This window comes from Mustelus asterias, chromosome 9 (assembly GCF_964213995.1).
Source record: "Mustelus asterias chromosome 9, sMusAst1.hap1.1, whole genome shotgun sequence".
Taxonomy (NCBI): Eukaryota; Metazoa; Chordata; class Chondrichthyes; order Carcharhiniformes; family Triakidae; genus Mustelus; species Mustelus asterias.
In genome coordinates this window covers 51,143,774-51,159,731 of record NC_135809.1, presented here as the reverse complement: position 1 = coordinate 51,159,731, position 15,958 = coordinate 51,143,774, and the positions used below count along the sequence as shown (strand labels likewise).

Below are 15,958 nucleotides of genomic sequence, written 5' to 3'. Positions count from 1 at the left end.
CGATGGGCCGAATGGCCTCTTTCTGTACTGTAGGGTTTCTATGATTTCTATGATATTTCAAATTACTTTCTTTCTTCTCCTAGTGTTGGTGGCAACCTAGTCTCTGGCTCTTGTCTGGTAATTTTTGGGAACTGATCAGTAAGTGGTGTCCAAGAGCAGCTCCCTAATGTTTCCATGGGAGGGGATGGTGGAAGAAAGTGGTAGTGAGGATGAGGGGATAGGTGGTGATTGGGATGTGAGCCTGGCAGGAGAAGCTCTGTATTTCTCTTAAGGAGCCTTTTTTCAAAAAACAGCTTCCATGACTACCGGATGTCTCAAAGGTGCTTTACAGCCAATGAAGCACTTTTGAATTGTCGTCACTGGTGTAGTGCATAGTATGTAGCAGCCAATTTATACACAAGTTCCCACAAACAGCAATGCAATAATGACAAGATAATTGTTTATTTTTTTGTGATGTTGATTGAGGGATAAAAATTGGCTATAACTTCCTTGCTTGTCTTTGAAATTGTGCCATGTGATCTTTTGCATTCACCTGAGTGGACAAATGGGACGCGATCTAGCAAGTTGAGAGATGGTACTTCTGATAGCTCAGCACTCCCTCAATATGGCATTGGAATGTCAACCCTTATTTTTATGCAGAAATCCTGGAGTGGGTCTTGAATCCAGGAACCTTGTGACTCAGAAGTATGAGTGCTACCAACTGAACCATGGCTGTGCGCAGCTGACGATAGTCAAGACAAAATAAATGAAAAGGCCAGGATGATATTCTCATCCTGGCCGTCTCTACCAAAAGGAACTTTGTTGAATACTCCCAGAAAGTATTAAACAAAATGAGTTATTTGGAATGCATCTCCCCAGGCCATGAGTACAATGTACTGCTCTTGCAATTTAACAACGTAGAAGCTGGAAAATTACATGTGGAAACTGTCCTCTTTGAGCTTTGGCTTAAATACACTTCAATTATTAACGTGTAAAAATGAAATGCACGCCTGTTTTGTGACTGATGGGCTGAAACCCTGTTCTCTCAGGTGTATTTCAGTATTTTTCCTGCTTCTGATTTTACCATAAACTTGGAGTTTTGCACTCTAACCTCACTTTAAAAAATGGATTGACATGATAAAAATCTTAATTTCTAAGGACTGGTATTCTCGAGAGGGCAATGTTACCAATTTTAATTTTGGGATATGCTGAGGAGAGGGAGAGTTACTAGATATGCACATAAATTAAAAATTTAACCTTCTGTTTGGTAGTGGAAGGAGGGCATCTAATATGTGAGTCATCACATGCCTGCCTCTACCGCTCATTGGGGTGTGCTCACACCTCTCCTGGGCCAGTTCCATTCTGCTGTCTCTCCTGAACTCTCCAATGCTGCTCACCTTCAGCTCTTAGTTTTCTGTCCTCTATCCTGTTGGTCTGCACATAATAGCGGAAGCATCTAATTTTTTCTTAATTTGTCTATTAGTGGTTGTTCCAGGGACATACTGCATGGACATATATAGTCCAGGACTGGTAAGGTTAGCAGGCTCCCTTCCTTGAAATTACATCATTGAATCTATTGCGTTTTTACAAATTACTTGCTGTGATCAGTTCTAAACTTGTGTCCTCTGGATTGAGTCCAATACTGTAAACCTCTTCAGGCTACTGCATTCGTGCGAGTTAGAATTTCTGACATGAGTTTTCTATCGCGATACAGGACATCACCCTGTATTTTAAATTGTCTTTTTTTCCTCTGTTCATTTTTGAGAAGCATTCATTGTGCAAGACATATCCAGCCTGGATAAAAGCCATGAAGTTTTGACAAATAAATAAAATGTGATTTAGTGATTACTGATACTAATTCTAAATTAGGAGTTTGTAAGCTAATAAGTGCAGAGAAAGTAAAGCCTGTTGATTTCTGTGTGTTGAAAAATGCAGGTGACCCCTCTGCTGTCTTTTTTTACTGGTGAATTGTGATTTCTGGTGAGTTTTATTGAATCATGCATTTTTCTCTTTACGCATGTGATGTCTAACATGCATTTGGTAATGTTTTATTTTAGGCAGTGTCAAACAGCTGGCAGCCACTAAGTTCATGCCTTGCCAGTGATCCTTTCACGAGCCAGTTTATGATGATATAGAACAGGAATTTCTGCTGTGAAAGCTCACGTTGAAGTTTATGTTGAGCATGGGAAAAAATTGCAAATTTTTCATTTCCATTGGACTTGGCTTCAATATTTGATTGTCCTGAAGTTGCCTGTGAAATAAAAGCACAGGTTAATGTTTGGGGTACAGGTTGTTTGAATCTAAATGTATAGTTGTGCCAGTGACAATCCATGGGCTTCTGGAGAAATGATTGAAGAGTGTACATTCTAGCTATGGATGTGTAATTATTGTCCACTCCGGTCTCATTTCACCTTCTGTTGTCCTTTTTTGCACTCCAGCTGCTAAGGCCAATGAAAAACTCCCAGATGTTAGTACATAAACTTTAATTGTTTTAGGCTTTGCTCTCAACTTGGTTTTTGTTTGTATAGCTTGCTCTGGCCAGGTTCCGAGCTGTTGACAGAAAGCTATTCATTGAAAGGGATGAAGTCCATAGTGCGAAGGACTGGTAGATAATGTTCAGTCTTTTTAAAAGTAAATCTTTGCAGTAAATGGCTCCCTCAAGTGGATGTTTTCAATCTTGCATTCAGTTTCCAAGTTGCTTTCCTTTGGAGAAGCTGGTTTTGATACCAAGCACTCCTTTATTTACTTTTATAATGATCACTTCAATTGGTTCTTTTTTGGGGTGGGGGCGGAGGGGGAGAATTATTTTCCATCTTGAAGCCAGTCTGCTGGAGTGCCAGTCACATTGGCGCAGAATGCTTGGAAGCATCTGCATAGACAGGCCCAAGAGTTAGTGTTTCAGGCTCTTGAAGCATATTGGCCGGAATTCTCCGACCTTGCCTGCAGCTGAGATTCTCCGTTCCCGCTGCGGTGGGTGGAGATTTGACTGAGCAGAGAATTCTGCCCATTGTCTTTTTTTGTTTTCCTTTTAACGTCTGCGATTCTGCTATTATACGTAAAATATTTGAGGTTGTTATTGAATATTGAACCTGGCCCGACCTACCAAAGGTTGACTGTGCTGCGTGACCTTTCAGCTTAGGTCATGTGGTTATTCCAAAATTGTTTTGGTTTTTTCATGTCTTGTAATTATACCTGAAAAATAAAACCACTGCTCTCTGGTTCATCAGATGTAAGATTTTAAATCTCCATGCATCGTTGAAGCAAGAGCTCTGAATTGGAGCTTACTTGCCTCTGTTAATGCACTTTAATGTACCGAAAATACTCCTTCAAAATCGGTCTTTCTTTCCCTCCTCCTCCAGAATATCATATGGGTACATTAAGAAATAAAGCTTACGCTCAAATAAGACAGGCTGCATAGAGGACTATCCTTAAAAAAAAACCCCACCAAACTTTGCTCAAATATATTACCCACATAAGATGAGGATTAATATTCGAGTTGCTATCAAATAAAATTCTCACCTTCATGTTGGCCGGTGCACGCATGTAGAGTTTCTCCCTGTCTCTACTCAGTTCAGCTTTAAGGTTGTTAAATTCCACTTTTATGTCTATAATATTTGAGCACTACCTTTGGGGATAATTCTCTGCTTGAAAGAAATCTGGTCTACGTAGAATATGATCCTACCGCTTTTAGCCCAAGAGAGGGACATTTTCAAGCCCTGTATGGAAGTGTACACAATAAAACTTAACAGCTGAAGGTATCAGAAGTTCAATACATTTTAACAACATGTTTTTTTTCCTCTTCCATTCACAGGTGAACAGGAAATACTGTTGAACTGGCAGTGAAAAGTAAATTCTCAACGGCAACTAATCCACCTGCTTTGGTAAACTATTAGAATTACTTATTTCGCTATTGTAGTCTCAATAGTTTGATTGATCTTTGTTTGATTATGTTAATCGATTCTCTAATCTATGAAACAGTAATCGATAGCTTAAGCTAGTGGGTGGCGTGAGAAAGCAGAAAAGCTCCCAGAGAAAAGAGCTGAGTTCTAGCTGACACCATGCATGTATTTAAAAAAGTTTGTATGTTCAGAGATATTTTAAAGAAATATAAATAAACCTGTTGTTGATTTGGAATTAATGTCATCTCTGCATTGTGTTTGTCATAGAATCCCTACAGTGCAGAAGGAGGCCATTCGGCCTGTTGAGTCTGCACTGGCTCTCTGACAGAGTATCTTACTTAGGCCCTCTTCCCCTGCCCTATCCCCGCAACTCCATGCATTTAGCATGGTTAATCCACCTAACCTGCTCATCATTGGACTGTGGGCGGAAACTGGAGCACCCAGAGGAAACCTATGCAGACATGGGGACAAACATGCAAGCTCCACACAGCCAGTCACCCAAGGTTGGAATTGAACCTGGGTCCTTGGCGCTCTGAGGAAGTAGTGCTCACCACTCTGCCACCATGCCGCCCTTGTCAGGTTGCTGTGTATCTTTTAACAATTATTACATTTATTTAATTATGAAAGTCTGCTTTCATATGAAGAATATGGTGGAACGATAGATTATGGACCACATTTCCCGCTCACCAATTTCTCTGATTTGATATAGTTTTCCCATAAATTATTGAGCTGAAATATAGGCCCGGATTTCCAAGTGCCTGCGTTGGGTGGAGATGGGGGCAGAACAGGAGAGTGTGTGCCAACGCTCCTGGATGATTGATCAGTGTTCTGATGCCTCTGGGATGTGCTGAAATTTTCAAAGCAAGGGTAGTGGGGTTTGGGGGAGCTGAGAACCCACTCGTCTCCAATTAGCTGCCGATTAAACTTCTTGAGGAGATTTGTTAACCAGGATGGAAAGGGCAGAAGGCAATTTTCAAATCGCTGATCGGCAAACACAAACATGTACGCAATTGTTATGTTTGATGCGGGGAGCAATTGAGTATTTTCTTTTGTGTAGAAAATTTTCACCACAAAGGGGTTTTTACCTGAGATGGGGCACTATACCTTTCAGTTAGCCATTTGGCAGTGATTTTGCTCAGTGAGGCTGCTGAGGTGTTCTGCCTCCTCTACTCTGTAAGGCAGCAGCGAATCCTGTCATGGCTGCCATCTGCATTTGACAATCATGCTCCTAAGGCAGCTCGCACCTCATAAAGTGTGTACAATCTGTTTCTTCAAGCAACATCGGGTAAAGTATAATTACTGCAGAAGGTCATTCTTTTTTTTTTGGAAGTATAGTTCAGAGCGAGATTTAGGTTACATATGCCAGGAATTCCCTTGATGGTTTGACTGATCAGCCTGTGTAATATTGATGTTAGATCGGTGGGAGCACCCTTCATATGGTGTATTCAGCTATTTTGTAAAATTTCCAGCAATTGATTTGGAGAGCCATGAAGAAATCCCTCACTTATGGGGCTTTGTTCTGATTTTGAAGCATCTGAAAGTGCTTCAATTGGTGACATTTTCTGAAATGTCCAGTGACTATCAGCAATGTTCCCTCTAAGCTGCATGCTTCTGTGGCCACAGAGCAACCTGGAAGGTACTGCGCAGGCTGCTCGCATGTTGTCCCCTTTAAGATGCTCCATATCGCTGTGCAAAATGTTTATAGGTGCCATACATTAAAATGATTGGGCGCTTGCAACAAAGCTTATTTAGAGTGAACCTTGACTGTCATTTTGTGGTGAACTGTAGCATCCGCATTATGTCACCAACATCTCCTGAACAGCAGTTGGACAAATTAGCATTTTTAACTGGGGGAAGAATTTCAGGAAGAATTCCAGATTCCATGTTGACAATGCTGTTGTGTTGACAATGCTGTCTCTGAGAGGCAAGGCTTTTTGTAATGAAAGATAGCATGGTGGTACAGTGGGTAGCACTGCTGCCGGAGTGCCAGGGATCCAGGTTCAATTTCGGCCTTGTGTGACTGTGTGGAGTTTGCATGTTTTCTTCGTGTCTGTGTGCGTTTCCTCTGGGTGCTCCTGTTTCCTCCCAGTCCAAAGATGTGCAGGTTAGGTGGTTTAGCTTGGTAAAATGCACAGAACTATGAGGATAGGGTGAGGGTTGGGCTTTGATGAGATGCTGTTTTGGAGGGTTGGTGCAGACTCAATGGGCCGAATGGCCTCCTGCTGCACTGTAGGGACTCTGGCAAAATGTCTGCTTTGTTTACAATCAACTACCTAAATCTCACATTCCAAAACCATGTTCTCAGGATTCTTTTAGCAGATCACTAATAGCTAGTAAAACCACAGACATCAATGCCCTGTTTCAAAATTTAAAATTGCACTTTCTTCTGTTACGACCAAGATGAGAGGAGTGCACTATCTATCTTTAGTTCCACTTGTCCATGGGTCACAACATGTATCTAAATGATTTCTCCAGCTAGCAATATGACCAAATATGTACACTATCCATGCAGACCAACTGCATAATTCGGATATCATTTCAAGGACTCCCATCATCCATCCTTTTCCCCTTGAACTATTGACTTTTAACCTTTTGGCAGAATAACCACTCAATAAACAACAAAATTATTAGTTTATTATAAAATCAGACCTGTCGAGTAAAAGGCAAAGCTTATGAACATACAGTATGAAAGTATGTTAATTACTCTTAAGTACCCTAACTCTCTCATATACATACACACAATAAATGGAGTTCTACCAAAAGGTTAAAAGTCAATAGTTCAAGGGAAAAAGGATGGATGATGGAGTCCTTGAAATGATATTCGAATTGTGGTCTGTCGGCCCTAGCCTGTAAAACAATTGATGACTCTTGCGCTACTTTTCAAGCAGACTTTGCAGAAAACTTGCAATCGTTGATTTCGGAAAATGGAGCATCTTCTTTTCACTTTTTTTTTCTCCTTCCAATTGGGTCTGGAGCTTCAGGAACTATTGTTGCCTTTACCCAAATAATTGTCACTCCTTGATCCCCAAAGCAAAACCAGCTGTTTTTTGCTTTTAAATGCATTTTTCCAGGCATGATTTTTTTTTTACCAAGTCATAATAAACATGTGACCCTTTTATAAACAGTTCACCAGGGTCAAGGGGTTTCCTGCTTTTTTAAAACTGCTTAATTACTTTTTCCTGTAACCTGCTGTCTTTTCCTAGAACAGCAGCAACCAGAATCCTTGAATTAACCCTTTAAGGGATAATTTCTAAAAGCCGAAATGCTTTCAGAATGTCCTTACTCCTCGAAATGAATTTTCGCGATTAAAGCATTTTTGACATTTCCCAAAATGTAATGTATTTTTTTGTAGAGTGAGAAGGAGTTTGTTTTTGCACTCACGGTGTTAAATTTTGAGCAGAAATAGCATATCTTTAAGAGTTGAAAAGTTAATTTAGTTTTACTACATGGCAAAACACATCTGGACTTTTTATTTTCCAGGTCACACGTGGGACTTCCAAAATAAATTTGTCGTGTGGCAATGGATAGGACAAACACTGCACTGCGCAAACGAAACCTGGTAAATCTGAAGCTGTTCCCATTGAATTTGATTGTGTTTTAGATTGTCAACTGATCTGACAAACCTCAAATGACAGTGTTTGATGTCAGTATTCGGGAACCAAGGAATAGCTTGCATGGAGTATGAGCATTGGCAGATCTGTTGCTGAATGGCTTTTTTCTATGCTGTAAATTATATGTAATCCAAATAAAACAATTACTTTTGTTCTTGAAGAGTGAAAAGAAAAACATGATCCATAAGCATAGACTATGACGGCTTGTGCTTTCGACACTGTGCAGCAAGTTGATAATCTCCGCTGTTTTGCCCCTTGGGTGACATTTGGTACGGTTGTGGCTTTTTCTGACAAAGCAAAGAAAATTACAGTAATATAAAAACAAAGTACTGCACATGCAGGGGATCCGAAATAAAAACAAAGATCTGGAAAATCCGGTGGGTCTTTGGAGAGGGAAACAGTTGATGTTTTAAGTCCAACATGACTATTCTTGGGAGCTGAACAGAGATCGAAATGTAATGGAGTTTATGCTGTTGATAGAGGGGTCAGTTGCGCCAAAAGGGCATCATATTGTTCTCATGCTCACATTTCTGTTTCCAATTTGCTACAATATTCCAGTGAAGCCCAAAACAAGCTGAAGGAACAGCACCTCCTCTCCAGTTAGGCACTTTACAACCTTCTAGACTCGACGTTGAGTTCAACAACTTCGGACCATGAACTCTCTCCTCTGTTTTGATTTTTGTTTGCCTAGTGCCAGTCTGTATCTTATTATTCTGCTGTTAGCAGCCACACTGGGCCAGTGCTTTGTTTCTTTACTATAGCCATTACCACTCCCTTTGCCTTGTGTTGTATGACAACTTTGCTATTTAATCTCACTCGCCCATTTAACCCATCACATTTCTTGCCTCTCTTCATTTCTGAAAAAAGAACCAGGTTGGGCTTGGAACACTACTTCCTGCTTATCCCCCCTCAGATGCTGCCAGAACTATTGAGTTTTTTATTACAGGAAGCAACAGGGCACCACAGTCAGTACCAAGTAGCATTAGCAGTAGTTGGGGCAAATGTTGCATACAATTCTGTCAAAGAATAGTGCATGACTAAAAGACAGGAAAATATGGGAGAAGAATGAGGCCGAAGACTAAAGGAAAGATCATGGAAACAACAAAGTCTTTATCTAGATATGATTCTGATTTTAGAAGTGCAATGCTATCTTCACTATTAAATTTATGGGCTCCCAGTTATAAACATTGATATAAACTCTGTTTGGTAATTACATTACAAGCCTACTAATAAAGCAGGATCCAAAGGAATTCTTCCTTTTGAGTTTGCATGTCACTTGTAACTGCGGTTCATTTGGAGTCATATCTAGCACAAAGGGAGATGGTTGTGGTTGTTTGAGGCCACTCATCTTAGTTCCAGGATATCACTGCAGGAGTTCCTCAGGGAACTTACTGCAGGATGGGCCTATGACTGAGTTTCCTCAGTCATAGGTCCATCTTCAGCTGTTTCATCAATGACATTCCTTCCAAAAAAGTGGGGATGTTCTGTTCGGTACTATTTGTGACTCCTCAGATACTGAAACAGTCCATGTCCAAATGCGACAAGACCTGCACAAATCCAGGCTTGGGCTGACAAGTAGTGAGGAACACTTGTGCCATGTAAGTGCCAGGCAATGACCATCTCCACCAAGAGAAAATCTAACATTGACATTCAATGGCATTGCCATTGCTGAATTCCCACTATCACCATCAAGGCAGTTGCCATTGACCAGAAACTCAACTGGTCTAGCCGTATAGATACTGTGGGTACAGAAACAGATCAGAAGCTAGCAATCCTAGAGTGAGTAACTCACCTCCTGCCTCCCCAAAGACGGTTCACTGCCTACAAGGCACAAGTCAGGATTGTGATAGAGTATTCTCCACTTGCCTGGATGACTCCAACAATACTTGAGAAGCTCAACACCATTCAGGACAAAGCAGCCTGCTTGATTGGCACTCCACCCACAAACATTCACTCCATTCTTCAATGATGCACAGTAGAAGCTGTGTGCACCATCTACAAGATGCACTGCAGGAACTCACTAAGGCTCCTTACTTAGACAGCAGCTTCCAAACCTACAACCACTAATATCTTGAAGGACGAGGGCAGCAGGCACATGGGAACACCACCATCTGGAAGTTCCCCTCCAAACCACTCACCATACTTGGAAATATATCACCCTTTCTTCGCTGCCACTGAGTCAAAATCCTGGAACTTCCTCCCTAACAACACTGTTGGTGTATCTTCATCACATAGTCTGCAGCGGTTCAAGAAAGCAGCTCACCACCATCTTCTCAAAGTCAATTAGGGATGGGCAGTGAATGTTAGCCTAACCAACAAATCTCAGACCTAGGAAAGGACAAAATTGGAGTCAATGAAAAAGACTCTTGAGGATCATGTGTGGTCTGATTAATTGAATCATTATGCACTCCTGTTCTGGCAGTTTCACCCCACAAAGCCTGCTCACAATAAACTTTCCTTCGCAAAAAAATACAACTCCAATCATGATTCCACTCTCTGCCTCTGCTCCCAAGATAATTATGGATGACAAAGGCCTTCTCACCCAGTTTATCTCTCCCATCCTGCACTGACATACTGATGTAAGTATTAGGAACAGGAGTAATAAAGTGATCTGGGACATTGTTGAAGGTACTGTATAAATGTAGGTTTTGTCTTTCTTCTATTATACCTGTGCACAGTAGGCACCATGACTGTCACTGGTGAATGCTGATTCTCCCAGGATAATTAATCACAGAGCAATCAACTTATCTTGGAAAAGCAGCTGAGAAATCATCACATTGAAATCTGTAGCTAATCTCCCCCAACCTTACCCTGAACCTCCCCTCCAACATTCTCCTCAACACTTCCCTTACCCCCACCAAAGGACCACTCTAACCTTCTCTCCACTTCCCCCTACCCCCCACATCCCTTATGTCACCCTCCAACCTTCACCCCACCCCCGCACTGTTCCTCCACCACCCACAAATGACCCCTTCTAACCCCCCCCCCCCACACACACACGGACCCCTCCAACCTCTCCTCCCCCCCCCCCCCCCCCCGCACTTAGAACATCCAATTGCTTATAAAATTAAAAGTGGGATTTGAATTCCCACTTTAAGTAGAGCAGCCATAGTTGCTGCTGCTGCTTCTCACCTTCAGGCGGATTTTTGGTTTCCTGGTGGGCTTTCCAAAAGCAAATCGGAATTGCAAAGTTGCCTGAATGTTGGAAAAGCAGCAACGAGGAATGACACTGACAGACCGACTTAGAAAATCTCAGAACTCTTGGCCTGACAGGTCTGTTTTTTTTTAAAGCAACAAAATATTATTGGTCCTTGTACACTGATGGTTTATTAACTCCATCCCATCTCTTTGTAACAGATGGTAAAACAAATGTGGGGTTAAATGCAGAGAGAGTAGAATAGGTTTCTCAATTTTGTTGAGTGCCACAAATGCGCTTTTAAATGCAATCTAAATTGATAGCCATTAAGCCTCTCCTAATTCATACCCTATTGACATTTACTGCAGTTGAGGTCTCGCTCTGCTCTTACATCAAGTGCTCTTTTAACCTGCATTGCCAATGTTGCTTTACCTCGTTACAAATGTTGAAAAGATTGCAGTAATTAATTTCCGAATCATGAGAAACGTTGGATGGGGAGGTGAGGGGGAGGGGGGGGGGGCATAACAAGATAGGATATCCACTAGGAGGAGAATGTTGCAGAAAGTGACGTATAATTTATTGCATTCATTTATTCCAAGAGTAGACTGTGTTCGTAATGTTACTGTAAGGAGACAATTGCTGAAGTCTTCAACTTTCCTGCAGTCCTTTTCCCATATCCAAAGTGAGAAATTCTGTTAGGTTAAAAGGAGTGATCATTGATGTTCAAGCCATGTTTAAATTAGTTCTCAGAACATATTCTGAATCTTGAAGCTTCAAAATAGCTGATTATTTTCATCTGTTTCCATGACATAGTACTTGAAATGACTTCCTCCCAGTCCAGTTTTTAGCACATGGCATTGCCTGCCAGCCATAAGGGAGCTTAATCCGAGATTGTGAATTTGTACCATCAGTTGGAATTGCGTCTGTTTGGGGGAGGGAGTTAACTGACTTACTATCTGGAAGCCTGAGTGGGAACTCGCGCAAAGCAACTTGAATGGTTAACAGGCATGAGAATCCTGCTTGTAGTTGCCTGATCAGGAGCCGAGTGCTTATTTGTGGAATCACTTGGCTATTATGTTTCACTTTGGAAATTCTAGTTGGGCAAACGTGTTAGATGGTGAGCTGTGATTGAAGAATGTGGGAATCTGTGGAATGTACCACGACCCTGATGGCTATATCTGCCGAAAGTTTCTGCAGCTAAGGCACCTTGAGTTGCTGAGCTGGAGTCCTAGTTCTGGACATTGTGTGGGATCATGGAAGGGGAGAATTACAGGGACCCTTCTTGTTCCAGGATGCAGTTCCACCCTGTAGATTCAGCAGACCTTAGAGTTGGTCCATGGTCAGGGACAGGAGGGTGTGACTGAGAGTTAGGCAGGTATGGAAAACTAGCATGTAGTGATGGAGGAGCCTCAGCCCGTGACTTTGTCCAACAGGTACAAGGTGCATGCTGCTACTTGTGTGGATGAGAAAGACTGTAAGATGGATAGGTGGACTGGTCATGGCACCATACCGAAAGAAGCTATTCAAAGTGTCTTCAGTCACTGTCACAAATGCTGTACCATTGTCACCAGTTGGATCTTACCTTCCAGCCTCTTGTTGAACTAGACTTCCCATTTGGCCCCAAGTTGAGTTCCCTAATATACTTACTACATTGCAAAGACCTCTTAATTCCCACCTCCATACCGTAACTCTCCTCTGCCCCACCTCAGTCCAGCTGTTGCTAAAACTTTCATGTGTTCTTGTCAATTTCAGACTTGCTTGCTCCATTGCTTTCCTGAGTAACTCCCCATCCTCCACAAACTTCTGAAACCCACTCTTAATTTCCCCAAGCACCCGCGCCCACTTTCTGCCCAATCGCACACTTTCTGCCCGCGCGCCCACATGCGCACTTTTCACGTAGAATTCTCCAATTGTCGTCCCAACTTAAATTGAAAGCTGAGACTTCCTGGTGTGTGGCTTATTGCTACACTGAGGGTGTTTTTATGCATTTGGTAATCTGGCCCTTAGGTCCACCAAACCCTTATTTTCTTGAAGTTAGAACTTTAAGAAACATCAAATCTGAGTGGCACTATAATGCATTTGAATATCTATATGTGAAAAAAAATAGTGGTTTGTAACATTTATTCTTTTTTTGTGTCTAGAATAATAGTCGGAATGAAACTGATATGGAAGAAAATAGGTCACGAATTCAGAAAACACTGCAGAGGGATAAATGTTGCCAGACAGAGCACCACCACCATGGCTGCTGTGAACCAGGTATGGTGAAATGTCTTTGCAAATCAGCTTCACAAATTTATTTAAGAAGCAATAGAAATCATCAAGTTCTCCATATTTAGTCTAATTCGATTTCCTCTTTCCCTTCCCTCTTCTTTGTAACATGCTGCTGATACTGGAAATAGGATTGTATGGTAAGTCCAATTTAAACTTTTTTAGTTGCGTCCCTGAAAATCACAACTTTTAAGTGAAGCAATTTGAGTGAATCGTGTTTTCCCATTAAAACCAGTGTAAAAGATGTAGTTAGATTCTGTAAGAACTTCCTTGTCAAAAAACAAGAGATTACAACTTGCAAGTTGATTTATTTTACATTGCTGAATTCTTATTGGTAAATTAAATAACTTTGAAAACAAAATAACTTTTAAAAATATGGTAACTTTCTACTTGTGATTTCTTCCGCTCACTGCTGATCCTGCTTCCTGATCCTTCTGCTCACAACACATCGAACTTCTGACCCTCCTGGCTGCAGCAGACCTTTTCTTTCCCTGATCCTCTGATGTGAAGCCTCTCGCATTCCCTAATCTTCCCTCTCGCCTGGCCTCCCTCTCCCCCAACCTGCATTCCTGTTCAGGATCCAGACCTGATCCGATACTGGAGCTTGAGGTTGTGAAAGTGAGAGTCCTGATGGTACACGGGTACTGAGCTGGGGATGTTACAATTCATGTTTTGATTACAATTCAGGTTCTGCGAATGAGTGGTGAGATGCAGGAGGAGGCAACTTCGATAATTTTTAAAAAACATTTGGATTATAAAAGCCCCAGCTCGACACTGCTGCATCATCAGGGTTCGCACTTTTCAGTCCTGGAGCTCCAGCTTTGGGATCTTGAACTGGTTCAGGAGAGGGAAACGGCGATTAGGAGGTTTTGCGAGAGCAGGAATCGGTGAGAGAGGGAGTCGGGGAGCTGAGCAGGTTGGAAGGTGAGGGAGTGAGAGAGGCTGCAATTTGCAAGGTGAGGGAAGAAAAGAGGCCATTGTTCATCCAGCAGAAGGGACTCTTCAGTTATCGGCAATAAAATGAAACAAAACGTACTCCAACTTGTAAATCAAAGAAAAAGGTTTAATAAGGAAACATCATTACTCCAACACTTGAGACCTCACCTTGGGCCATACAAGCTCCCACAATCCCCAGCAGCTGAACACCACATCATTTTGTCATTGGGTACATAGTTTACTGGGTCAGCTGACCCTTGCAGCATGTTATCATTGGTCACTACAACAGATCCAATGTTATCATTGGTTACATTCTAATAGCCACAGTTGAGGGAGTGGGAGATGCTGCAAGTTAGAGGGTCAGGTAGGGGAGGGGCCGCATGTTGGAGGGTGCGGGAGTGGGAGAGGCTACAAATTGATGGGTGAGGGAATGGGAGAGCCTGCAAGTTAAAAGATGAGGGAGCATGAGAGGCTGAGTACCTGTGGGTCGGGAAGCGGGAGAGGCTGCTCAAAGATAGCATTGGTTATGTAACGCAGCCCTGTCAAACCGATGGGAAATGATGCTAAAAGAGATATGGGCCCCATTAACTGACCATTAAAGCAAAAGGGTACTGTTAAATAGGCATGTATTCCACGGTACAGTACATGATGTACTTGTGTCTTGGAGACCCCCCTGGGAAGTAGTTCTGGGACAAATAGTGCAGTCCTATCTTTATCGTTGTTAAATGGAAGTGGCACTTGGTGGAAGACACAGATCCACAAATGTTAATTTTATGTCATTCCCATTAAGATGTCGAGAAGTAACTTTAATTCACTGTAGTGTCCAAATATTAATGGTTCATTTTTACCTTTATTGCTTTCTCTTTCCCTTCTCAATCCAACATTTTCTTTTTTTTCGTTACAATGGCTTGCTGAACTATTATTTATTTTATTATTTTGCTTTCTTTGAACATTAACCACTTAGCAGTAACATCCTCGATACATATCTGAAACAAGCTAAAATAAATTCACTATTAGAAATTATTTAAGTGTTATCAATAAGTGCTAAAATAATTCAAAATGCAATCCTTTCGTTCTGTCTGCCATCCTGACATGGGGCAGAAATTTATAAGTACTTTCCAATCTGAACTTCCTTTAGCAAATAGCAATTAGACTCTGGTTGACCTCCAGCTGTGTTTACTTACAGCATTTAGATTTGATGGCCTTAAAGAAACAGTCCAGCTGAAACAGTTTCACCCTAGCAGCAACACAGTACATTATGTGTTGCATAATACATTCCTGTTATTTTGAAGCAGCGTGGAATCTAATTTGCTATGTGAAACACAGTGGGATATCTATTAGCGTTGTACCTTTTTTGTTATCTATGAGACTAGTGCATTTTAATGTTGAACCCCTTACAAGGATGAAATTTTGCTGTGCGATAAACAAGCATGGTATCGGGTTTGTAGCAAATTCATTTACCTGTTTGCTGAATGGATGAAATTAGGTGCAAACCTTATTTTGAAATCATGGACAAAGGAACTTTGTCGAAATGCATTCGTAAGTTTGTTACTTATATCATGCAGTGTACTTTTATCCTGGATGTGAAGTAGATTTGATCCTGTATTGTGTGTTCAAGAAGTGGTAACTGTATTTCAATGTCCCAGTATCACTTTCCTTTGCTTCTTATACATCAACTTTACAGCATACACACAGGAGCCAGGAGACCCTCCTTTGTTACAACAACAGCTTTCAACTTCAAAATCAGGAATTCAGCAAATCATTGAGTGTTTTCGGACAGGTACAGTGTAATGGCTTACTGACAGTTCTCTTGTGCAATAATATACCATAGAGTACAATGAGTCTGTACTTCCATAATTCACTGCTTATGATGAGTCAATATAGATTTAATTGGAAAAATAATCTTGCCTACTTTCTTTAATGGTTTAAAACAATAAGTGAAGTCAAGCAGGTAGATTTTATCTGACTCCAGCGAGTAATGACTTTGCAACTGAAATGACTATTCCCTTTCTGACTGTTACCATAATCTCATTTTACTCAGGTAATTTACAGGTTTTATTTATAGTCTGTGTTGAGATAGTAAGGGGAGTATTTCTGGCTGACAGAATAAGTTTTCATAACTACTTATA

General features: G+C 41.3%; 1 protein-coding gene across 2 annotated transcripts in view; it reads left to right on the top strand.

Annotated features, from left to right (window-relative positions):
* LOC144498683 (zinc finger protein 800-like) overlaps positions 1–15,958 on the top strand; it is a 102,050-nt gene that overhangs the window by 54,177 nt on the left and 31,915 nt on the right. Inside the window, exons 3-6 of one of the 2 annotated variants that reach the window (XM_078220163.1) lie at positions 3,791–3,860; positions 7,359–7,437; positions 12,767–12,881; positions 15,514–15,609. In XM_078220163.1, the coding sequence (XP_078076289.1) occupies positions 7,399–7,437; positions 12,767–12,881; positions 15,514–15,609 (250 nt within the window). In that variant the 5' untranslated portion in view covers positions 3,791–3,860; positions 7,359–7,398. Of the gene's footprint in view, positions 1–3,790; positions 3,861–7,358; positions 7,438–12,766; positions 12,882–13,721; positions 13,850–15,513; positions 15,610–15,958 lie in introns of those variants that run through there. The other variant, XM_078220164.1, reaches the window with a different exon arrangement.